General features: G+C 40.4%; 1 protein-coding gene across 4 annotated transcripts in view; it reads right to left on the minus strand.

Moving 5' to 3' along the window:
• Positions 1 to 25,091, minus strand: part of RUBCN (rubicon autophagy regulator) — a 58,780-nt gene that overhangs the window by 16,494 nt on the left and 17,195 nt on the right. For 2 of the 4 annotated variants that reach the window (XM_047875266.1, XM_047875264.1), the window contains exons 2-11: positions 24,390 to 24,543; positions 14,774 to 14,860; positions 12,578 to 12,737; positions 11,810 to 11,916; positions 9,382 to 9,538; positions 8,036 to 8,569; positions 4,457 to 4,552; positions 3,640 to 3,755; positions 2,489 to 2,699; positions 1,892 to 1,993 (exon numbers count right to left, since the gene is read on the minus strand). In XM_047875266.1, coding sequence (XP_047731222.1) covers positions 1,892 to 1,993; positions 2,489 to 2,699; positions 3,640 to 3,755; positions 4,457 to 4,552; positions 8,036 to 8,569; positions 9,382 to 9,538; positions 11,810 to 11,916; positions 12,578 to 12,737; positions 14,774 to 14,860; positions 24,390 to 24,543 — 1,724 coding nt within the window. Of the gene's footprint in view, positions 1 to 1,891; positions 1,997 to 2,488; positions 2,700 to 3,639; positions 3,756 to 4,456; positions 4,553 to 8,035; positions 8,570 to 9,381; positions 9,539 to 11,809; positions 11,917 to 12,577; positions 12,738 to 14,773; positions 14,861 to 24,389; positions 24,544 to 25,091 lie in introns of all 4 variants that reach the window. The other 2 variants (XM_047875265.1, XM_047875263.1) reach the window with 1 other exon arrangement.

Genomic DNA, 25,091 nt, shown 5'->3' on the forward strand with positions numbered 1-25,091 from the left:
AGATCAAGCCAAACACAGACTGTGGTATATGAAAAACAATATATAATTGGTCTCTGCCTAGTTTTCAGCACAGAGCTCCTAAAACCTTTATAATTTCCAGAGTGATAGGAATGTTTTTGTATTCATAATGAGCCCCTTTCCATTATATCTGAGTTTATGCTAATGAGGTGACTCTTGAGGAATATCCAGGTAATTTCAGGATGGGGCTGGCTGCCAGAGGAAAAACCAACCACCAGATTAAAGGATTAGAATTTTTAGCTCCATCCCCAAACTCTCAAAAAGGGAGAGGGGGTGCAGATTGAGCTCAATCATCAATGGCTGCTTTAAGCACTCGTGCATACCTATGTAATGAAACCTTGATAAAGTGTTTTCACTTGTGATGATAAGGTTTGGGAGAGCTACCTGGTTGGTGAATATATTGATGTACTGGGAGTATAGCACACCCTGACCACATGGACAAAGAGATTCCTGTGCTCAGAAAACTTTGGGGTGTTGCACTAAGTATCTCTTCATGTGACCATTTATTTGTATCCTTTATAATAAAAAGTAATCTTAAGTCTAGTGTTTTCATGAGTTCTGTAAGTCATTTTAGCAAATTATGGAACCTGAGTTGGGGAGGTGTCTTAGGAACCCCTGAATTTGTAGTTGGCTACGGAGAAGAGTAGGTAACATGGTGACCCCATTTGTGGTTGGCATATGAAGTGGGAGTGCCCTGTGGGACTGAGACCTTACCCTGTGGAGTCTATCCTAACTCCAGGAGTTAATGTCAGAATTGAATTGTCAGGATACTCAGTTGGTATCAGAGAATTGGAGAAATGTTGGAAAACCACATACAAACAAACCAAGAAAAAAAAAAAATGGAGTTTTAAGTGGCTATTATTGTCATGAAAAGAAATCAGACATATTAAAGAGAACACAGAAGGAAGACTTCCTAGACACCTGGAAAAATATGTATAAAATTGTATTTCTGAATGGGGAAGAAATCCAGCTACCACCAGGTTTCGATTACTACTGGAGGTCTGCGCAGGTGAAAAGTGAATTACATCAATTCTCTAGATTGATATAAACAGATCTATAAAACATGTATTCATCACCATCTTACCATGGAGAATTATAGAGTCAATTCACCTCCATAAGGAAATAACTCTTAGTTTCACCCATGGGTGAAAACTTGTGACTATGAACTGCTTTTTGGTTTGTTTGTTTGTTTGTTTGTTTGTGGCACTGATGGGAACCTGAAGAAATCTATGATTTGCAGGAATGGATTAATCCATTAGTCATGAGTTAACATGATTTAATAGAACTGCCTTCCCAGATTAGAACCCCTCCTGTTCTCTATGCATATGCTTACAACAACAATAACAACAATAAGGGTCGGTGATTCTGCTAAGCAAGTTAGCACTGGTAGGACAGAAAAAGCTCTACTTTGTAAACTTGATTTTTTTTTCCCTCCCCCCCCCCCCCAATGACTCTTTTTGTCCTTTTCTCTTAGGATTATAACAAAGTTCCTTTTAAACATTTTGAAACAATTTTGATTGTGTTATGGAACATAAGAGAATAAGATTCTAATTTCATGCAAGTATAGGCCAGCCGTAGGCTCTTACCAGGAGGAATCAGAGTGAAAATCCAAGAGAAAGGTGCAATTGAGGAGACCCATCAAGGTGACTTCAACAGCCAGGCCCCTCTACCTGAAGCACTTCTTTTTCTGCTTAAATTTTACTAAAGGAGTTGTGTTTTTAGCAAGAGAGGCTTCCTCTCACAGTTACTAACAACATTCCATAATGTACCATTATGAAGATTGTCTATACTTAAAGAAAGCTTCTCAGTCTACGACTTCAAATTCAAAGAGTCAGGCAATGAAAGTTGCTTGAAATAAAGTGTCACTTCTTACCTTGGATTTCAAATTCGTCAACCTCATCAGCAGAGCCAGAGTCAGAGAATTGCGTTGAATCACGTGAACTAAACTGGGAGCTGTTAGAAGTGACCTGAAAGCCTGCTATGTTTTAAAAAGAAAAAAAAAAGGTAATGAACAGGACAGAAAGTGGTCTCCTATCCTAGGGTCACAATGAAAGGGACCTGGTGTGACTTCAACAGAGAAGTGAATAGAAACTTGGCTGGGAGTGATGCTGGGGAAATGGAAACTAGCTCTTCTTGTTGACTATTCCCCATTTTACTCATGACATTTTGAAAGTTTCAGGTAAACAGAAGGTACTACTATCTGGGAAGTGACTCTGGGACCAGCAGTCGTAGTTCTCATATCAGAAACCTATTTTTTGGAAGATATTTCTGAGGTAGGAAATAGATAAACTCCAGGACTCTGGGTCTGGCAGGAAAAAAATTACAACATAAAAATTCTTTCTGACAGCAGAGGAACCCTTAGCTGGGTTATAACAGTTGAAAGTGAGACAAAAAAGGAAGCCCACAAGGTACCAAGTCTTATCCTAACTCCCTGCAGAAGTGGAACTGAGGAGTTCACAGCCTCACTCACTTCCGTGCTCAGTCTCCTGATACCCAGGGAGCAGGTTCTTGGTACGGATCTGCTGGCGACGAAGGCGGATCTTCTGCTTCAGTTCCTGGATCTCTCTATCGCTGTCTTCTTCCTCCTCTTCCTCTTCTTCCAGGCACTGGCTCATCATGTTGCACTTCATTAGCTCAATGGCAGCAATCAAGGACTCTGAGATGCTGAAATGGGCATTCTCCTAGGGAAAGGAGAGCACCAAAGAAGTTGATTAGCAAGGGGTTAGATACGTTGAACACCTCACTGATTGTAACGCTGACAAGTAGAGCTTCCTTTTTTATTATTTTTTTAATGTTTATTTATTTTTGAGAGATGGCGAGCAGGGGAGAGGCAAAGAGACAGGAAGACAGAGGATCTGAAGCAGGCTCTGTGCTGACAGCACAGCCCAATGTGGGGCTTGAACTCATAAACCACGAGATCATGACCTGAGCCAAAGTCAGACACTTGACCAACTGAGTCACCCAGGAGCCCCTGGAAAGGAGAGCTTCTAAGACATGTGCTGCTTTTATTCAAAACACTCAGGGGAAATGAACACTTCCACTATAAGGAAAGCTGATGGCCAAAAAAACTGTTCTACATTCTCTTTGCTCTCAAACCTGTCATGCCTGGCCCTCCTGTCCTACTTTACATAAAAATGATAGAGAAAAAGTCCAGAATTTAATATCAAGGTCTTTCCTAAGCCATATCCCTGTATACAAAGCATTAAGGTAAACATAAATCTCAAGATAAAGTGCTTTTAAGCTACAAAATGTCACAGGGACATTATTTATTATATATCTGAGCCTCAGAACAAAATATGGAAGTTGATTCTGGAAACAATTTTTAACCTAAGCTTCCAGGGTCAGGGAAACAATAATCATGTGTCTAAAAAGTATTTCTCTGCCCAAGGTAGCTTCTAAGAGAAAATCAGTAACAGTTTTGGACTCAGTGAGGAGCATATAGTCCCTGAAAAGTTCTCCAGAGATGGAAAGTGTTGAGCTTATCCTTAGCTTGAACTTGTCTTTACTGTGGTCTTTGCTCATGTTACTACTATGTACCCAAACCTCATTAGAAGAAATGGCTCTGTGGGCCCTCAGTCCAGATCTCTCATGAGCTCTTCAGTAGCCTCTTAGATCCCTTACCTTTTCCAGGTCTGCACAGCTTCCAAAGTCTTGTTCAGACAGATAGCTGATGAGGGACTGTCCTTCTGATGGTCTTCGGAACATGCCCTCCCCTGAGCACAGATATTGACCACCCTCTGTGGGAAAATGGAATGTGCATGTGAAAAACTCTGACTTAGAAAGTGAATCTGTAACAGACAAGCTTCTTTGAGAAGTCTGATGATTTTAGCACTAAAGATGCGCCCAAGTTTTCCCAGGTTAACAGGCTGGAAAGAAGAGGTCTACCTTCTAAGGAAATTTCTCTGAATCTCAGAATCCCAGACCACTAAGCCTCTTGGTTAAAGAATAGTAGAATAAGAGAAGAGAGCCCAGAGACAATCCTTTTACCATCAAAATTTAAAGAAGAGATACTTGCCCTCCTACCCTACAAAAAACCCTAAAAACCTGTGCTGAGAATCAGACAAGGAAACAAATAGATAAGCTCCTCCTGTGGAGCTTATCTTCTCATAATTCAGTCCCAACACTCATAGGCCTCCTTTCAAGGTCCCTCTCTCACCCACTCAGAGAGCCATTCCATTTGGATCAACAGACATTCATGGTGATAACACCCACAGCATACGAGAGCGTGGGACCCCTAAGTCAGAAAGGAGCAAGAAAAATGGCGGGGCAGTGTGATTTCTAGCACGGGGGCTGGAAATGATGATAGGAAGGGTGAAACTGTATGGTGTGTACCCTCCCCAGAGCTGACATGGGCTAGACAGCTCAGACCTTAGCAGGCACAAGGGGAGAGCAGAGAAAAGACACAGCTGCAGCCCTGGCCTTCCTAGTGCTCACTTACCATACTCCATGTACAGAGAGCTGGGTGTGCTGACTTCACTGCTTTGGCCAGAGTAGGGCAAGGGACCTCTCAACTTCGACTTATCATTGCAGGATTCTAGTGTCAGTGACCACCAGGGAGTAAAAACACACATACGAGGTGAGCAACAGATACATTCCCAACTTCGGAGTTTCAGTATTTAACTGCTCCCATTCCCAATGCCCTCCCAAACAGGAGAGAGATGGCGCAGCAACAGGGAACGGTCCAAGAATGCAGGAACACATGGAGGAAGGGAGATGGGGAGTCAGTATCTTCTAAGAGGAAAAGAGAAAACATAACCCAAGATGCAGCAACACAAAGGTGGAAAGAATCAAATCAAAGTAGACTCATGAATTCAGTTCTTTGTTCTTCCATCTTCTTACCAAATGTTCTAGGAATATTGGCCAATTTCTATCCTCTTGATAAAAACCAATGTAGATAACAGTCCTCACATGGTAAAACAAAGATAAGCACACTGAAACTTCTCTGAAACCTTGACACTGGGCTCTTAAACAATCTCAGAATGGTCACACTAGGGAAATACTAGGATATGGCCTCTCTTGAACCTGAAATGAACTTGAAAGTTGTCACACCTACAAATTTAATTCACTTCTCAATTAGCTGAAAAACAAAATAAAATCCAGCAACATCCTTTAAGGAGGCATCAAGACAATGCTAGAGAAGCCAAGGACAATGGCCCTGTATCCAAAGGGATCAGCCACAGGGCTATAGGCCCAGCCTTATTGGAGAAGAAAAGGAAAGGTTTAAAGAGAAGCCTGGCAAAGTAGGAAGCGGCTGGCTGGGTAGAAGTTTTTAAGGAACGATGAGAGTTGGGAGTAGAGAAATAGTAGTAGGCAGGGCTCGTAGGAAATGAGAAACTGATATTCTCCCAAGGAAAACACAAAATTCCCACTGCTACAGAAGGAAGGGCAGGCAGAAAAGCAGGTGGATGCCTGAGAAATGAGCAGGATGCTCTGGGAGAGTGAATGACTGAGCCGCAGCCAACCATTTCCCCCCACAGAGGGTGCCAACTTGTCAGCTGCTCCTCTCATTAAAAAAAAAATGCTACTCTGTGATAAGAGATAACTGTTTTCCTTGGGTCTCAAAGATTTCTACTGGTCCCTGCAGTGAGCTCTCCTCCTCACTACTGATCTAAAGACAAACCAGCAGTCACCATGATGCCTTGGTTAAGAAACTATGACTCGGATGGGACCTCCTTTAAGGTCCCCAGTCAAAGTAAGTGCACAACACAAACTCCAACACCAGCGCACTATTCCTTTACAACATGTGCAGGCCGTCCAGACTTTGCTTAGAGCTCACTGCTTCCTGATGCTGCGCATTCAAATGAACAACTCTTAATTCTTAGATTTCCTCACACTCACTTGAAATCTGTCTTCTTACAATTTCTCGTCTCCTTAAAAATAACAATGCTCTTCTAAATGGTGGTCCTGTCAACTTCCTCCTCTTTAACCTTCTCTTTTCCAAGCTTACATACTCAGTGGCTTCCTCCATTAGCAGGAGGCCACCATTTTCAGTCCTCCCTCACCACTCTGTCTGGCAAACACACTCTACTGTTAATATCTCCATAAACCCGAATTTAACACAATATTCATCTTCAACATCACCGTGAAAACCAAAGTCACTAGAAAAAAACCTGTAAAATGGCTGGAATGGTGGTGGGTGGGACTTACAGAGGAAGGAAAATAGGTGAAAGAAAAAGGAAATGGGACTCTGGGAGAGGCAAAAAGCATGCATCCACATCCAAGACCACAGAAGGGGGGAAAAAGACATTCTGGTGTTAATTCAAGGAAAATATAAGTACTCAATTATAAGAAAAATTCTGTCACTGATTCATCATGATGCCTTAGACAAAGAGCAGGCTTCAGTTTCACCTTTGGGCTTCAGTTTCACCTTCAGGATTGATAAATTTTGACTCCACCTCCCAGAAGCTATTGGGAGACTAAATGAGGCATCTGGAAGTCATGGGCAATAAACATATTATGCAAAATATCGGTGCCATTTTAGAGACGGGTCCAAGAATCATAGCAGGACTGGCCAGACTAGCCAGACTTGATTTGACACCAGAATGGAAAAGGAGGTTCTGAACTAAGCAAGATGGTCACAGAGGAGGAGGAGGAGGTGGCAGACAGAAAGGAGGACTAGCTCCCAAACCTGCAATGGGATCTTCAACTATAATGGTGATATTCCTGGGGCCTCCTGTATGTAGACAGACAGGTGCAGAGGAGAGTCCAAAGAGAGGAAATGAGAACAGAGAGAGTGAGAAAAAGAGTGTCCTTTTATCTAGCGGAGGTAGGGACCTAACTCCCAAGAGGGAACCCTGGTGCTGAAGTACTCAGCTACTGAACCATAGTAGCTGACTCATACAAGAATCTACACACGACCCCCTCTCCCTCAGACCCTTTTGCTTAGGTTTTCTCTGCTCCCCTTCCCAATGCAGGTTACCATGGTTTCTGGAATCCACATGGATTCAAGAATGGGGGCAGGGAAGCATCCCACGCTCAAAGACCAGTGGCCTGGAGTACAGCAGACAGCAGGCCAGCAGCAGGAGATGTGAAGCGAGGCGCTAACCCTAATACTCTTCACATCTAAGAAAGCTTGTGGGGAGACAGGCTTTGATTTGGAATTTTTTTTTCCTGAAGAGTTCCAATAAGCAGAACCGCATCTTGAGAAGAAAATGGAAAAAAAAGTTTGTCACTCAGAAGTTTTGGATGAGGGCCTCAGCTCTCACCTTTCTAGAAATTACAAAGAGAAATCAATGGCAGCTCCAGTTGCTAAAGGAAATCTTCCTCTTTTGCTTTTTCAAAATTTTCTATATTTTATTTCTGGGGTTTTCCTACCCAGAACTGGCTCTGAGCACAGAGATCCATCTTATACTTGCTGTTATGGAGACTCTCCTACAAATGAAACCCAACCAAAGCCTGCCAGACACTAACAACCCATGACAGAAGATGGCAGGGAGATGGCAAAAGCAGTGAGCCCCACCTCTCTCGAGCCAAGGCTGTGCTCCGCTTAGCAGCTGCTATTTGTGTGAGGGAGGGCCCAATGGCCAGGGCCCCTCACCTGATGGCCTTCCAACCTGAATTAGTGATGCAACGGCCAGCCCCACCTACTTGTTTCCTAGATCACATCATCCCACACTCACTATATCCCTAGTTTTAATGAGGAAACCCCAATATCACTTAGCCTCTCTCATACTAGTATGACACCTAACCAAACTTCTCAGGAATCACAGAAAGGGGAGGAATTTAATGGGATTATTTTTAAAGCTCATTAGTAATTCCCCTCTGCCAGAGAGAAACATTAAAAACTCAAACTGTAACAAGCCACACTATCCTCTGATGCTAAGGAACTGGTGAAAGAATTCAGGAAAACATTTACTAGTTAGCAACGTATAAAGGAACAAATATAAATATTCTCCGATTTCTTGGGTATTCATATAACATTATAAACTTCTTTCATTATAAGCAGGATACCCATCATGTCATCAGAAACATAAGTCACTAACTTATAACTATCATTATGAGTGATGACTATCATTACCTGGGGCTCCTCTGGAGGCAATGTTGGTATCTGAATGGGATCGAGTATGGCTCTTCTTTGTTCCACTGGTAACAGTGAACGTCTGCCCCTCTGAGAAGCTGGACCTGCGAAGGACACCAGACAGCTGGCTCTGCCCACCTCCCTCCTGCTCGCCTAGGGAAGAAGCAGCAGAGTCTGGCTTCTGCGAGCTGCTGGAGGAGAACAAGTTGGAGCTGCTGCTCTCAGCATTGCTGCTGTGACTCTGACAGCTGGCGGTCCGGCCTCGGGGGTCCAGGTTGCCGATGGCTAAGTACTCGGGCCCCTCACTGGCATCACTTGGGGAATTATTCTGGCTGCTGACCCAGGATGCTTCTAGGGGGCTGGTCAGTGTGCTAGAGCTCATCTCATTTGGAGTTGAGGGGGAATCCCTGGCTAACGTAGAGGGTGGAAGCAGTGAGGCTTGGCTAGGTTGATCCTGTGCTGGTGAGACGTGCTCTCTGCTTTCCTGAGGTTTCCGGGGAGGGCCAGAGAGTGAAAAGGAAGTCGATCTTCTTTCTAGGATATAAAAAGGGAAGAAAAAGGTGAGCTGGAAATCTTTGGTACATATGAAAGGCTTCTCTACAACTAAGGACCTACCTCCCTATCATTACTGGGTGCCCAGTACCACCTCAGAAAAGGTTCGTCATGTGAGGTAAGCAAAACTTTTTTTTTTTTTTTTTTTTTTAAAAATTTATATCCAAATTAGTTAGCATATAGTGCAACAATGATTTTAGGAGTAGATTCCTTAGTGCCCCTTACCCATTTAGCCCATCCCCCCCTCCCACAACCCCTCCAGTAACCCTCAGTTTCTTCTCCATATTTATGAGTCTCTTCTGTTAACAAAACTTATTTAGAAGGAAGTAAGCCAGGTAAGGTAAGATAAGAGCATGCGCTCTTGATACAGTAGCTTCATTGTTTATTGGTGTTCATTCCTCATCTGTAAAATGGGCAATAATAACAACACCTACTGCATAGGACTATTTTGAGGATCAAATGAAATAATATATATAAATATAACAGAGCCTGGCACACAGTTGGTGCTCAGTAAGTGTTAGGTATTATTATTGAAATGTCTTCTTGGCAACGTGGATTAGAAATCCAGGGGAATCTAAAAACATCTCTTTCCTCTGTTACTTTAATGATTCCATTGAATTATCTTAGACTGGTCGCTATATAACTTTTTAAGATGTCCTTTATCAAGACATGAAATATGACGAACTGCACCAAGCCAAAGCTCTAGCTACACCTTTCCTGTTTGCACCCACAAAATCCTCTACTTGCTCCGGGGCTCGGCATACATGTCATGATTACCCTTCCTGCCCCCGTACCTGAGCTGTGGCTGGGTACAGACTGGTGAAGGCTGGAGAAGGACCCGAAGTAGGAATGCTGAGCATAGCTGGTTGGAGGAGTGCACGTGGAACCAGGCAGAGCTGTCAGGCTCTGGCTCTTTGTTACCAGCAGCGGGCTCTCATGCTTTCTGGCAAACTACAAAAAAAACCCACATGTTGGAGTCCAGGACAGAGGCCCTCAGAGAAGGAGCACTCAGCACTATAGTAATGCTGGTGGAAGCTGACCTTTGGCCACAGGCCTGAACTGCAGCCAGAGCCTGTAGATATGGCATACCACTCTATTGCTCTATCAGAGCATGAAATTTTGAAAACCTAGAAGTCCTGCCATACACCACAGCTTCTGAAACTGGAGTCCTAGATGGGACACCCGGAGGGCTTTATCTTAGTAGCAGCATAACAAAATTCTTAAGACTATGCACATAGAGTCAGAAATCAGACATATCAGGGTTCATATCATATAAACTTTGAGCAAGTGACTTATCTACTCTGTCCCTCAGTTGGTCTCCTTTATAAAATGAGATTAATGCCTACCTTATAGAGCTGTGAGAATTAAATGAGATGGTGCATGTATGGTGCCTGGCACCAAGCCTGGTACTGGTAACTAAGAATCACAATTTAAAACCAAGAGGGTCACCTGGATAGCCTAGTCGGTTAAGCATCCAACTCTTGATTTCGTCTCCACTCATGATCTTGCAGTTCGTGGGTTCAAGCCCCTCATCAGGCTCTGTGCTGACAGTGTGGAGCCTGCTTGGGATTCTCTCTTTCCCTCTCTCTCTCTGCCTCTCCCCTGCTCACACTCTGATTCTTTCTCGCTCTCTCTCTCAAAAATAAATAAACATTAAAAAAAGCTTTTTTAATAAAAAGCTTTTAGTGGTTCCACTAATAAAATTAGTGGTTCCACTAATTTTATTAAAAAAAGCTTTTTTAATAAAGCTTTTTTAAAATGTTTATTTATTTTTGAGAGAGAGAGAGAGAATGCATGTGAGCAGGGGAGGGGCAGAGAGAGAGGGAGACACAGAATCTGAAGCAGGCTCCAGGCTCTGAGTTGTCAGCACAGAGCCCGACATGGGGCTCGAACCCACAAACCGCGAGATCATGACCTGAGCCAAAGTCAGGCGCTTAACTGACTGAGCCACCCAGGCTCTCCAAACTTAAAAACTTTTTTTAATGTTTATTTATCTTTGAGAAAAAGAGAGAGACAGAGCATGATTGGGGGAGGGGCAGAAAGAGCCGGAGACACAGAATCTGAAGCAGGGTCCAGGCTCCGAGCTATCAGCACACAGCCCAACAAAAGGCTCAAACCCTTCCAACCATGAGATCATGACCTGAGCTGAAGTCAGATGCTTAACCGACTAAGCCACCCAAGTGCCCCTCAAAATATATAAATAAACTTAAAAAAAAAAATAAAGAAATTTAAAACTAAGAGAGATAGGGGATCCCTCCCAAAAAGAAGTAGGGCCGATGATTCCATTCTAACTGAGGCACTGATATTAGTGATAGGGCAAGTGAATCAAAGGGTTAACAATAAACAACAAAACTATCTTTATACTTCAAGGACAAAAATGATCCTGTGTAACACCAGGTCATACTAGTTCTGACACTATAAATCCTACTCCTGATTCAAAATCATCCTCTTCCCCTCAGCTTGTCAAGCCTACCCTTCAGGACATGCTTACTCAGACTAAGGATTTTTTTTTTTTTAAATTTTTTTTTTTTCAACGTTTATTTATTTTTGGGACAGAGAGAGACAGAGCATGAATGGGGGAGGGGCAGAGAGAGAGGGAGACACAGAATCGGAAACAGGCTCCAGGCTCTGAGCCATCAGCCCAGAGCCTGACGCGGGGCTCGAACTCGCAGACCGCGAGATCGCGACCTGGCCGAAGTCGGACGCTTAACCGACTGCGCCACCCAGGCGCCCCACTAAGGATTTTTTTTAAAGGGTTTAAAAAATAGACATCTCCCGGGGAGCCTGGGTGGCTCAGTTGGTTAAGTGTCTGACTTCAGCCAGAGTAGGTCATGATCTCATGGTTCATGAGTTCAAGCCCTGTGTTGGGCTCTGCACTGACAGCTCAGAGCCTGGAGCCTGCTTCAGATTCTGTGTCTCCCTCTCTCTCTGCCCCTCCCTTGTTTGTGCTCTGTCTCTCTCTCTGTCTCAAAAATAAATAAACATCAAAAAAAAAAAAAAAAAAAAAAGACACGTCCCTCCTTAAACAGACCTAAGCTTAGACTTTTTACTTCAATAAATACTTAACAGTACCTCCCCTTCTTCTTGAAGTATTTTTTTTTTCCTAATGAAAGACTTTTAGTTCACAACTGCCTAAGCAAAGAAGCAGTTTGCTACAGAGAGTTGTACCATGATGAGGTCCAGGGGCCCAGCACAGACAGTGATAACTCCTTGCCCCCTTACCATAGATGCATCAATTTGAGCCAGGAGGCGGGGGTTGTTCTGTTCCACTGCTTCCAGGCATTGGAGCATGGCCGTGACGTGGGCGTTGCTTAGCAGGAAAGCGGTATCTGGGAAGAGAAGAGCTACTGCTGTGACGGAGCCCAACAGGGAGAACTTTAGCTTCCCTGTACAGCCTGGGAGGGGCTCAGGGAAGGAAGGAGACAAAGGGTAAAAATGACCTGAGGAGAATCATACCACTACAAAGAGAAGGAGAATCAGTGACAAAGTATAGTAACTACTACACTACTACAAATAGGCTAAGTGACATGCTGTGTAATAGAGAGGATACAACAAGAGGCTTCAAAGTCATAAAGTCCCAGATTTGAATCCTGGCTCTAGGTGACTTTGGCCAAGTTACCTAATCTCCTCGGGCTCTGCTTCTCTGATTGGAAAACAGAGGTATTAATACCCAGGTCTTGGGGCTATTGGGAAGATCAGATGTATAAAAAGCATGTAACGGTGATTGGCACACAGGAAACTCTCTGTAAATGGGGGTTTTTCTCATCAGTTTGTGTATATGGAGGTAGGGGAATACCTTAGCATAAAGTCTGATTGTGTTTTACATAGGAGGTGAGAAAGAAGACTGGATGTGTGTCTCTGTTGAGAATCTCTATTGGCACCAAGTGAAAGTATGGGGCTCTGGGGTGAGAGTCAGTCTGTAAAGGAAGAGTATAGTGGAAGAGATGAAGAAGTATATGCAACAATCCTGGCTAAGTGACCTCCACCTACCTGTGTAGAATTTTCTGATATATTGTCTATCCCCAAGCAGAGGTCGGAGCTGGGCTGAGAGACAGTGGCACTGCAAGCTATGCTGCAGCCACAACTTTGCAACAGCATGCTCACTCACACCTTCGGTGCTGCTCTGGCCATTCTCGTGCAAGCTGATGAACTGGGAGGCAAAGAAGCGTGAGTCAAAACATGCATCCTGGTAAAGACAGCAAGACTGAGGCCTAATGACCTGAGAACCAAACTGAGAAAGGGAAGAGGAGGCAATCAGAGATATTTTCCCTCCAGCTAGTATTTAGAGGTTACTGAAGGAGGAGCGGGAATGAAGGGATTAGTGGTTCCACTGCTGATTGGGCCACTGCAGAGGGACTAAGCAGTTAAGACCTGATATGCAGCTCCAGGAGAGGACAAAGCTGCTACATCTGTCTCTTTATGTTCTAACTCCAAAGAGACATGATCCTGTGGTACTCTGAGGAGGGATAAACTTGACCTCTTGGCTTCTTTCACAGAGTCCTCCATTTTAGGTGGCCTCTAGAAAATCATGCACAAGAACCTGGGGGAAAGGATCTGGGAAGACACCACCTAAGATTCTCCACCAAAGAGAAGCCATCTGAGTGTCTCTTTCTGGCTGTAGTCACAGCATTCTCTATTTGGAACCTCCTTCTACTTGACTATTTCTAAAAGCAAGGTCTGGGGTGCCTGGATGGCTCAGCCAGTTAAATGTCTGACTTTGGCTCAGGTCGTGATCTCACAGTTTGTGAGTTTGAGCCCCGCATCACACTCTGTGCTGACAGCTCAAAGCCTGGAGCCTGCTTCAGATTCTGTGTCTCCCTCTCTCTCTGCCCCTCCCCCGCTCATGCTCTCTCTTTTCTCTCTCAAAAATAAATACAAACATTAAAAAAATAATGATAAATAAACAAAAGCAAGGACTCATAGCCCAGGTTCAGTGCAAAACATGTATGGATGGCAATTTCAGGCAGCTTCCAAGAAGAAATGACTATGGCAATATATTTTAGAAAAGGAAGTTAGCTGGGGTGAGAGGGAGTGGTGGTAAGAAAAATAAAGTGAGAAGGACAAAGAAAATCCACATAAGAAAAACCACTGGGCTCTGGCCTTTTCTTCACAAAAAGGGCCAGTCTGACATCTTGTGATTTGGTTCCCTGATCATTTAAAAACAAATTACTTCTCCTGACATCATCTCAGTGATGAACCTGCAGTAGGTGGGATATACATGAAATAAGACTGCCAGCTATTAACAGATACTGAAGATGAGTAATGGATATTTCAGGGTTCATTACGTTTTTCTCATTAATTTTGTATGTATTTGAAATTTTCCATACTGAAGAGTTAAATAGATATGTACATTTGGCAGTGACTGATCTGGAGCTAGCTGTGTAACTCTGGCCAAGTCACTAACCTCCATGAGCTGTTTCCCTACTTGGAAATGAAGGGTACTCTGTTGAGCTAAGCTAACAGGTACTCTCCTGTTTACTCAGAAGAGTAAAGTCCTACAATGGTAGCTAAAGCTGTTGTTCACGAACACGTTCGGCTCCATTTGACGCTGGCTTCCAGAAATCTCCATTTCTTTCCAACTGATGGCTCCTCTTCTCCTCACATAGTTATCAGCATCTCAGTCCTGCTTCCCCAACTACTTCAGGGAATCTTGCCATTTCCCTAGGATTTTGAACAGCTTCATTCTCCTCCTAATATGCAGATCTTTTGAAGATAACAAAACTTTTTCATCTCTTCCCCAGAGTACAGAAAAAGGCCTGGAGCAACGTATTTGTAAGGTTTATTATTATTTTTTTTTAATTTTTTTTTCAACGTTTATTTATTTTTGGGACAGAGAGAGACAGAGCATGAACGGGGGAGGGGCAGAGAGAGAGGGAGACACAGAATCGGAAACAGGCTCCAGGCTCTGAGCCATCAGCCCAGAGCCCGACGCGGGGCTCGAACTCACGGACCGCGAGACCGTGACCTGGCTAAAGTCGGACGCTTAACCGACTGCGCCACCCAGGCGCCCCTATTATTTTTTTTAAGTAAACAATCCTCCCCTCGAGCCCTCCAGATTAGTCTTACAGACATAGTTTCCTTTCCTCGGTTAATAGGAAACTTAACACACGCCATCTTTCTAGCCTAGGAGACTCTCCAGACAGAACATCAAACAACATGGCCCTGCGGTTACTTTTCACTTCTTACCTTCTCCACGTGAAGGGCTGAGTGCGGACTGAGCCATCGGATGTCCTTCACAAATTGCCAGTAGTCAGTCTGGCGGCAACACACCTCCTATGGGAACATACAAGGTGAAGAAATCTACCATTTTAGACCAATTCAAAGAGAGGGCGAGGGGGAGAGCATAAGCTTCCCTTACCTCAACAAAGGTTCTTAGCAACAATCAAAAGGATATATACTCATGTTCACCCTTTTTAAGGATAATTGTTAAAAATTGTTTTAACTGTTCTTTTGAACTGGTAATGCATGCATATGATAGAGAAGGTTATACAATGAAAATAATCTGATCTCTCCCTCGTCTCTCCAGCACTGAAGCCCTCGAAGGTAAATCTTGTTTTTTTTTTTTTGGAAAGAGCTGTTAATCACTTTTTATTCAGGAGAATCCATAAATCAAGATCTATGATCATATACATCTGTGGATACTACGAACACTTCGAAGGTAAATCTTAAAATTGGTGAAGAGTTATTCGTTAAAAGTCAGAGACAGATGTCTTTAGTTCCTACTGCAAAATCAGATAAGGAAATACCTGCTTTTCCCATGCTTCCAAGGTCAGGGAGTCAAAGAAATGAGCAATTCTAGATAAAGTAGTCTCACACTTCTAGATAAAATAGTCTCACACTGGAAGAAGTCTGAACAAGACAGCAAAATGTTTACACTAAAAAAATCTAATTCTTATTTTTGGGGAATCCTTTCTGAGATGACTGGGCACAGGTTAAAACTGAAATCTAAATAATTTAGAGATACAAAACTAGTACAAGCATTAAGAGACAGACCAACCAATGGAACAAAATAAACAGCCTAGAAAGAATCCTTAAATCAGATCTTAATATGTGACTCAAGAATCATCTCAGGGTGCCTGGGTGGTTCAGTCGGTTGAGCTTCCTTCCGACTTTGGCTCAGGTCATGATCTCACAGTCCGTAAGTTCGAGCCCTGCATCGGGCTCTGTGCTAACACCTCAGAGCCTGGAGCCTGCTTCGGATTCTGTGTCTCCCTCTCTCTCTGACCCTCCCCCATTCATGCTCTGTCTCTCTCTGTCTCAAAAATAAATAAACATTAAAAAAAAAAAAAAAAGAATCATCTCAAATGTCAGTGGCTTTCTCACCTAGACTGGGAAGGTAAAAGTGAGAATTAGAAGTGTCAGGTGTCAGATGTACAGACTTTTTTGCCAACTAGAATCATGAAGACCTTTAATATTTTGGTAGCAGTGTGGCAGTGTTTCTGATCCCTGCTCTGTGGCTTAGTGGACACTGAGTGGCCAGGGTGGTCAATAGTGGGATATCAAATCCAGCACATTTCCTGGTTATGTCATATCTATGTGAATAGCATCTAAACTTGGTTTCCTTGTTTTAGGCAAAACTCTAGGCTAACTCAGAAATAATATTGGGGACAACACTACAGATCTCGTGGACATTACAAAGGAATACTATAAACAACTCTATGCTCAGTGGCATGATAACCTAGATGAAATGGATCAATTCCTTGAAAGACATGATCTGCCAAATCTCACCAAGAAGAACTAGATAATTTGAGTAGGCCTATATCTACTAAAAAAAATGGAATCAACAATTAATAACCTTCCAAAACCGGAAGCACCAGGCCTAGATGGGTTCACTGGTGAGTTCTACTAAACATTTAATTATACCAATTCCTTATAATGCCTATAAGAAGATGGAAGCAGAAGAAAATACTTCCCCAAATCATTCTACAAGGCCAGAATTACCCTAATTTTCCAAAACCAGAAAAAAAAAAAATCACAAGAAAACTATGGACCAATACCTCCCATGAATACAGATGCAAAAGTCCTCAACAAAACATTAGCAAATCAAATCCAACACTGTATAGAAAGAATTATACACTATAACAAAGTAAGATTTACCCCAGGTATGCAAGGCTGGTTTAACATTCCAAAATCAAGACTGGAATCCATCACATCAACAGCCAAATAAGAAAAATCACATGATCACATCAATAGATGCAGAAAAAGCATTTGACAAAGTCCAACACTCATTCATAATAAAAACTCTCAGTAAACTAGGAATCGAAGGTAACTTCCTCAAATTGATAAAAGAATATCTACAAAAACCTACAGGTATCATCATACTTAATGGTGAGAAGCTCATAGCTTTCCCACTAAGATCAGAAACAAAGCAAGGATGTCCCCTCTCCCCACTACTTTTGACATCTTATTAAAGTCCTAGCTAGTGCACTAAGAAAAAAAAAGAAAAGGAAATAAAAAGTATACATATTTGGAAGGAAGAAATAAAACTGTTTTTGTTCAAGATAACATGATCATCTAAGTAGAAAATTCTAAAGAATTAACCAAAAAAGTTCCTAGAACTAGTAGGTAATTATAGCAAGGTCACAGGATGCAAGGCTAATATCAAAAGTCAACCACTTTCCTATACATCAGCAATGAAAAGTGGAATTTGAAATTAAAAACATATTACCATTTACTCTAGCACTCCCCAAAATGAAATATGTACAAGATCTATAGGAAGAAAACCTCAAAACACCGATGAAAAACAGCAAAGAACTAAGTAAATACAGAGATAATCCATGTTAATGGATATTAAGACAATACTGTCAAATGTCAGTTCTTTCCAACTAGAGCTATAGATTCAATGCAATCCAATCAAAATTCCAGCAAGTCATTTTGTGGATACCAACAGACTGATTCTAAAGTTTATATGGAGGGGGCACCTGGGGTGGCTCAGTTGGTTAAGCCTCCAACTCCGGATTTCAGCTCTGGCTGTGATCTCACGAACCATGAGATCAAGCCCCATTTGGGCTCTGCGATGACAATGAGGAGCCTGCTTGGGATTCTCTCTGTCTCCCTCTCTCTCTGCCTCTCCCCCACTTGTGCTCTCTCTTTTTCACTCTCAAAATAAACACATAAGCATTAAAAAATAATAATAAAGTTTATATGGAGAAGCAGAAGACCCAGAATAGCTAAAACAGTTTTGAAAGACAAGAGCAAAGTTTTTCTTCAAAAATGACTGACACTATCTGACTTCAAGACTTACAATAAAGGCACAGTAATCAAGGTAGTGGAGTATTGGCAAAAAAAAAAAAAAAAAAAAAAGACAAATAGATCAGTGAAACAGAATAGAGAGCTCAGAGACAGATGCACATAGATAGAATAAACTAATCTTTGACGAGGGAGCAAAGGCAATACAATAGAGCAATGACAGTCTTTTCAACATGGTGCTAAAACACTGGACATTCACATGAAAAAAAAATGAATCTAGATACAGACCTCACACCTGTCACAAAACTTAAGTTAAAATGAATCATAGATATAAATGTAAAATGCAAAACTATAAGTCTCCTAGAAGGTAACACAGGAGAAAACCTAGATGTCACTGGGTATGGTGATGACTTTTTGCTACAAAACCAAAAGTATGATCCATGAAACAAAGAACTGATAAGCTGGATTTCACTAAAATTAAAAACTTCTGCTCTAGACCAACAATGTCAAGAGAATGAGAAGAGAGACGACAAACTGGGAGAAAATATTTGCAATGGCCCATCTGATAAAGAAATGTTATCCAAAATATATGAAGAATTCTTAAGACACAACAATAAGAAAACAATCTGGGGCAACTGGGTGGCTCAGTCGGTTAAGTGTTTGACTTCGGCCTAGGTCATGATCTCAGCGTTCCCAAGTTTGAGTTCTGCATTGGGCTCTGTGCTGACAGCTCAGAGCCTGGAGCCTGTTTCAAATTCTCTCTCTTTCTCTCCCCCCTCCCCCACTTGCACTCTGTCTCTCTCAAAAATAAACATTTAAGAAAGAAAAAAGAAAAAAATTAAACAATCTGATTTTAAAAATGGGCCAAAGGCTTTAACAGACACCTCACCAAAGAAGATATACAGAGGACAAATAAGCACATGAAAAGACATACCACATTATATGTCATTAGGGAGATGTAAATTAAAACAACACTATACCACTATACACATATATTAGAACAGCCCAAATCCAGAACAATGCCAACATTAAATGCTAGTGAGGATATGGAACAAAAGGAACTCTCATTTATTGCTGGTGACAACGCAAAATGGTACAGCTACTTTGGAAGATAGTTTGATAGTTTCTTACAAACCTAAACATACTTTTACCATATGATCCAGCAATCATACTACTTGGTATTTACCCGAGGAGCTGAAAATTTATGTCCAAACAAAAACTTCAATAAAAACTTGATGTCAAATTACATAGAGGCAAGACAACTTTCGAAGTTAAAGAGAAAAAAACCCCTAAAAATGTAGAAAGTTTTATACTCATATTATAGGATCTTTAAATTGCTAGTCTAGCAGAAAGAAATTAAAACTGGAAGCCCTGTTTCATGTATTATGAGTGCAATTTATTCAGGAAAGATGATATGAAATTCCATCAGTGGATCCATGCTCCCAGAAAAGGTTTTGGTCCTATATCCAAGGACTGTTGAATAAATATAAATTTAGATGTTATAACATAACATAACATAACATAACATAACATAACATAACATAACATAACATAAAATGTTTGAGTGACTCTTCAATTGCCCTCACTTAATCAATCATCTAATGATCCAGATCACATTGTATAAGAAGGCTTTTCCTGTCCTTATCCAAAAATTGATGTAGTGGTTAAGGGGTAAATAAAATGACAAAAGATGAGCACTGGGTGTTGTATGTAAGTGATGAACCACGGGAATCTACCCCAAAAACCAAGAGCACACTTTACACACTGTATGTTAGCCAATTTGACAATAAATTATATTTAAAAAATAAGAATAATAAATAAAATGACAAATATTTGAATATTGGGGGGAAGATAAACAACCAACAAAACATACTGTACAAGTGAAGGACAATTCCTATCATAATGAAAAGCTACAATAATTAAAATTGAGCGGTGATGGTAGACAAATAGAACAACAGACCATAATAAATAATCAGAAATAGATCTGTGTGCCAAGAGGATTAAGTATATTCAAAATAAATTACAGATGAAATGGTTTAAATGTAAAAAATTAAGCCATTAACAGAAGAAACCATCGAGAAACATTTTTAATAATGGTACAGTGGGAAGCCCTTTCAGAGCATCATACAGAGCCCAGAAGCCCTGAGAGAAATGATTAATCTGACTTACTAAAAATCAGATATTTCTGTATAGTAAAAAGCCACCATATGAAATGGCAAAAGACAAACTAGGAAAAAAATATTTGTAACTCACATTACAGACAAAGGATTAATTCCATTAATGAATAAGGAACTCCTACAAATCCACAGGAAAAGAATCTAAGGAAAACGGGGTGGGGGGAGGGAGGGAATAGGAAAGAGTTCACGGAACAATAATGGTTCTCATAAACATTTTTCTTAATAAGAGGAATATAACTTTTTACCTATCATACTGGTGATAGTTTACAGTTTAATAACATCCTATATTGGCATGGGTATGGAAAAATAAATACTCTTCTACATCGTTGGTGACATAACTTCCTGGAGAACAATTTAGCAATACCTATCAAAATTGAAATGTACATACCCTTTGGCCTAAAAATTCTACTTCTAGGAATATCCTACGGTAAAGGGCAAAATGACCTATACACAAGGTTATTTGCTGTAGCACTGTTACTAACTGCAAATGATTGGAAGTAATCTAAAAGCCCATTATCAGGGGACTGGTTAAATAAATTATGGTACATACACACAATGGAATATTATAAAATTACAGCTGTAAAAAAGAAAAAGCACTTTATATGATGACTTGGAATGAATTACAAGACCTATCAAGGAAAAGCCAAGATGCAGAATAGTAATTATAGCATGCTTTTATTTGTGTGAAAAATCAGGAGGTGTAGCAAAGAAAATTATTCATATTTTCTCTTACAAACATAAAAATTCTTTAGAAATAAACTGGTAAACAGAAGTTACCTAAAGGATTGAAAGGAAAGAAGATGTTTCACTGAATACAGTTTTATGCTTCTTGTGTTAAGCATATAAATGTATTGTTTATTTTAAAAATTAAATATTTTAAAGCAAGTTACAGAATGACATATATAGTACGATCTTAATATTTTAAAAAGCACACAAATGCATAGAAAAAAATAAGAAGATCTATCAAAATGTTAAAGAGTGATTGTTATTAGTTGGTATTGAGGGTGATGTTTACTTTCTCCAAATTCTTTTTTGGTATTTTCCAAATTTTCAACAAATTAAAAACATATATTACTTATATATTCAGAAAAAAAAATACACAGAAGTCTTTTCTGTTATTATTGTTATTTTTTAAATTGGGCTGCCTATATTGCCAAGAAAAGGTTTCTTCTTGGTGGTGGAAAAGAGGGGGATCTTTTTACTTCTCCTATTCAGCTGAGGAATCTTAGAGACTGAGTGTCTCCACATTTCTAAGCAGTAGAAAAGAAATGATCAAATATGCCTTGCGTTATGGAAAAACTAAAAGGTAGCCCAGATGCAGGCTGTCAGGGAAAATGAGATACCTCTAAGAATATGGTCATGATATCATAGCTTTCCAAAGGCCCTGAGTGATTTAAAAAAATAAAGTTCACATTCCATAACACATCCTTTAAAAGCACAGAATAGATATGACCAGCATGAATCACTGTATCCCTTCCCCCTCTCCAAGGGCACAACACCCAGAATAGCTTCCTGATGACGCAGCAGCCAGAAAGCTTTGAAAGCCTTAATCTTTAGGGAGGAAATGAAAGGGAAAAATAAGTCCTTGACACAGACATTAATTGTTAGGTCTTCACAAGGCAGAACAAAGCAGCAGTGAAATTGGTATTGATCTTTTGGTTTTGATTCTTTCCATTAGAGCCTATAGTTGAAAAGTGTGTGTATGCCAGATTTGCCTGGTTTGCTTTCACTAATTAACACTACTGCTATTTTGCAGATGACCATATACTTTAATATTTTTCATTTCGATGACCATATGCTCTCACAGATATCACTTATTAATAACTGTAACAAGATATGTTATTATTGGTTTGCATTTACCAAGCATCCTTCATTTGGAATTCCATTGACTTTACTACTTCATGAAATCATTTTCTAAGAAAAAAGACATTTTCTTTTTCTGGCACAGATGGTAAAACCATCTCGTAATATGGTAAAGTGATTACTCTAGATGACAATGTAAAATTAGTAATAGAACCAAGGAGAGAACCTTTTTGCTACCAAGATGCAAGTACTTAACCACTCACCAAGTGCCACTGATCCAGTAGTTATTTTGGTCATCAGCCTGGGAAACTTGTATTGAGTTTTTGTAAAACATGTGGCATGATTCCCAAGTTTCTGGCTTGGGAGACCTGAGTGGCTAGCAATGCCACAAATCAGTGTTCAAAATAGGAGAAAGGGCAATCTCATGAGGAAAATAAGTTTGTTTTGGGTCATGCTGTGCTTAGCCTACAGGACAAAGAGCCAGATGATAATGTATAGCAGACAGCTTGTCTTATGGATCTGGAGTTCAGGAGAGGTGTCTGAGCTAGGGGTCTTTAGTACAAAGGTGATAGTTAACACAATGCAAGTGGATGAAGCTGTTTCAGGTAAACGTACAGAGTAAAAAGAGATAAGGACATAGGACAGAATCCCATTAAAAACTAAAACCCAAAAAGAAGAGATTCCAGGGAAAGAAAGTAAGAAGGAATGGTCACAGGGGTAGCAGAAGGACTCTATGACATTAGAAGATAATAATGCTATACAAGTCATGGTGTGATGATGGTCAACAACGAAGAACATAAGACAGTGTTCAAAAGGGAAGAAATGTTCATGGATCTGGTAACATGGACATCATTTTACTTAAACTTCAGTAGCAAGATCACCAGTTGTAAGGGCAAAAGCCAGATTGCAGTGGGTTATTTGTTTTATAAATTCCAGTCTTCATAACTATTTTTTATAGGACTACATGTAACTTGAAACTTAGGAAATAATTAATAAATGTTTCTTTAATTTTGTATGTGCCACAAACTGCACTAGGTAAATTTGTATGCTATTTCACTTAATCTTTCCATCAAACATGATATAAATAACATTATTCTCATTTTTATAGATGAGAAAAGCAAGCCTCAAAAAAATTATTACCTAACAGTTAAGATCAACTGTCAGCTTATGTTTTTTAAAGCTTTTCATGTATATTATCTCATTTAATTCTCACAATAATTCAATGAGGTAGGTATCAGTGTTACCTCATTTTACAAACGAGGAAACAGAGGCACAAAGAAATAACTTACCCAATACCACACAGTTCTGAAGCTGAGATTAAAATATGAACAGTCTGACTCAAGAGTCTATAATTGTAACTACTATGTCATTTTTTCCCCAAGGACCTGAGAAATGAGTCTAGATTTCAATCCAGGTTCTATCTGATTCCAAAGACTTTTGTCAGGCTACCATACAATGTTGCCTCCAAATGTCTAGAATGGTGTTTAAATAACAATAACCATTAAGAAACACTTTGAGAGAGCCTCACTTTCAGGACTTACTCTGAATAAAGAAAATCTAACCTAAGCCAACTTCTCCACTGAATTCTGAAAATGTCAAACAGGAACATTAGTTTGAAGATACTGTTCAGAGATAATACACATATATTTTTAGAAGGAAGGGTAGCATATTAAATCCTATCAACTATAAATACCTTAACACCAATTAGTTGGTTAGCTTTTTTTCAATGTGACTGCTTGAGAATAAATTCTGATTAGAAAAGAGAAAGACAAGCTTAGCTCTAGGGAAAGAGTTCCGGGGAAGAATACTAGACTCTGATATGGGATACGGAGGAGTTGTTTAGGAACACAAGCCTATGCACATATTTGTGAGGTCTGATTTAAAAAAATTTTTTTTAATTTTATTTATATTTTTGAGAGAGACAGAAAGACAGCATGAGCTGGAGAGGAGCAGAAAGAGGGGAGACACAGAATCTGAAGCAGGCTCCAGGCTCCGAGCTGTCAGCAGAGTCCGATGCGGGGCTCATACCCACAAACCGTGAGATCATGACCTGAGCCGAAGTCAGACACTTAACCAACTGAGCCACCAAGGCACCCCTGTGATGTCTGATTTTTTAAGTAGGAGGATACTAGAGCCAATGCCTCACTTGACAATTTTATTCAGATCCAAACCTTATTTAAAACACTGCGAATGAAGTAAATGCAAAAGATAAAGCAAAAAACATTACGTATTATTATATTCTACTCTTTATTAATACTCAAAGTTTATTAGTGTTTGAGGATATTACAGAAAAGAAACTCAACATCAATAAAGTTTATATTAAAAAAATTAAGCTATAACTAAAACTACCATTCATAAGAATCAACCAGTTATCTATAAATGATGCTCAGAGAGTATTCTAAAAAAGACAATATTCTGTAATTGATGTGTCCTAGGGTGCTCCTAAGAGAAAAATCCTAGGGATTCATCATCATTGTCCTTATCCTCTTTCTTCTCATCATCATACCACAGTCCCACCTTCAAGGGCTCACAGACTAGAAGCCTTCATCTTCTCCCTGTCAACAACTTAATGCAACTGTTTCTTTTCAGCAAATGATGCAGCCAACCTGGCAAAAAAGAAGAGGTCTACACACCTGGTCGTGGATAAGCCCATGATAGAGGATGCTCTGCATGTCCCTACAAAGCCGCTCCAGGCCACCATACTTGGACCAGACGTTGGGGCTGTTGGCTGACACCAAACCCTCCACAGTAGTCTTCAAATTACCCAGCAACTGCCAGTGCTCCCTCCTGCAAGGGCATCAATTATACCAAAGGTTAGTTAACTCTGTTGTATCTGATCCTAAACATGTCAAAGAAAGTCTAAGCCAAGAGGCCTCCAGCCCAAATCCTAATATTTTTTCCTCTATTAATTTTTACTTGGGCCTAAGACCCAAATCAGAGAGGACTTAAGTTGTAAAGAACACTAAGATTAAAAAAACAAAAACAAAAACCCTCACTCTTAATGAGGCATGTTATGTTTTGTAAGGTGATCTTCATTTTTTATCTCATTCAATTCTCACATAAGTAGCCTATAACCCTCTGTTTCTAAGACTGAGACCCATCAAGATCCATTTCTGGAAATGACAGGACATAAGCAGTGTATAAAGAGATGAGGGGATGTGATCAAAACCAGAAATCTTTTTTAGAACAAAAAAGTCAAAAAAGACTTTTTATTCACTATATTTCCATGCACTAAGTACACATATGTATACACAAATATTATGATTAAGAATGTAAATTGTCCATGATTTCTGCCTCCCACCCCCCACCCATAGTTTTTTAAGCTAAAATCAAGA

Source organism: Prionailurus viverrinus, chromosome C2, assembly GCF_022837055.1.
Source record: "Prionailurus viverrinus isolate Anna chromosome C2, UM_Priviv_1.0, whole genome shotgun sequence".
Lineage (NCBI taxonomy): Eukaryota > Metazoa > Chordata > Mammalia > Carnivora > Felidae > Prionailurus > Prionailurus viverrinus.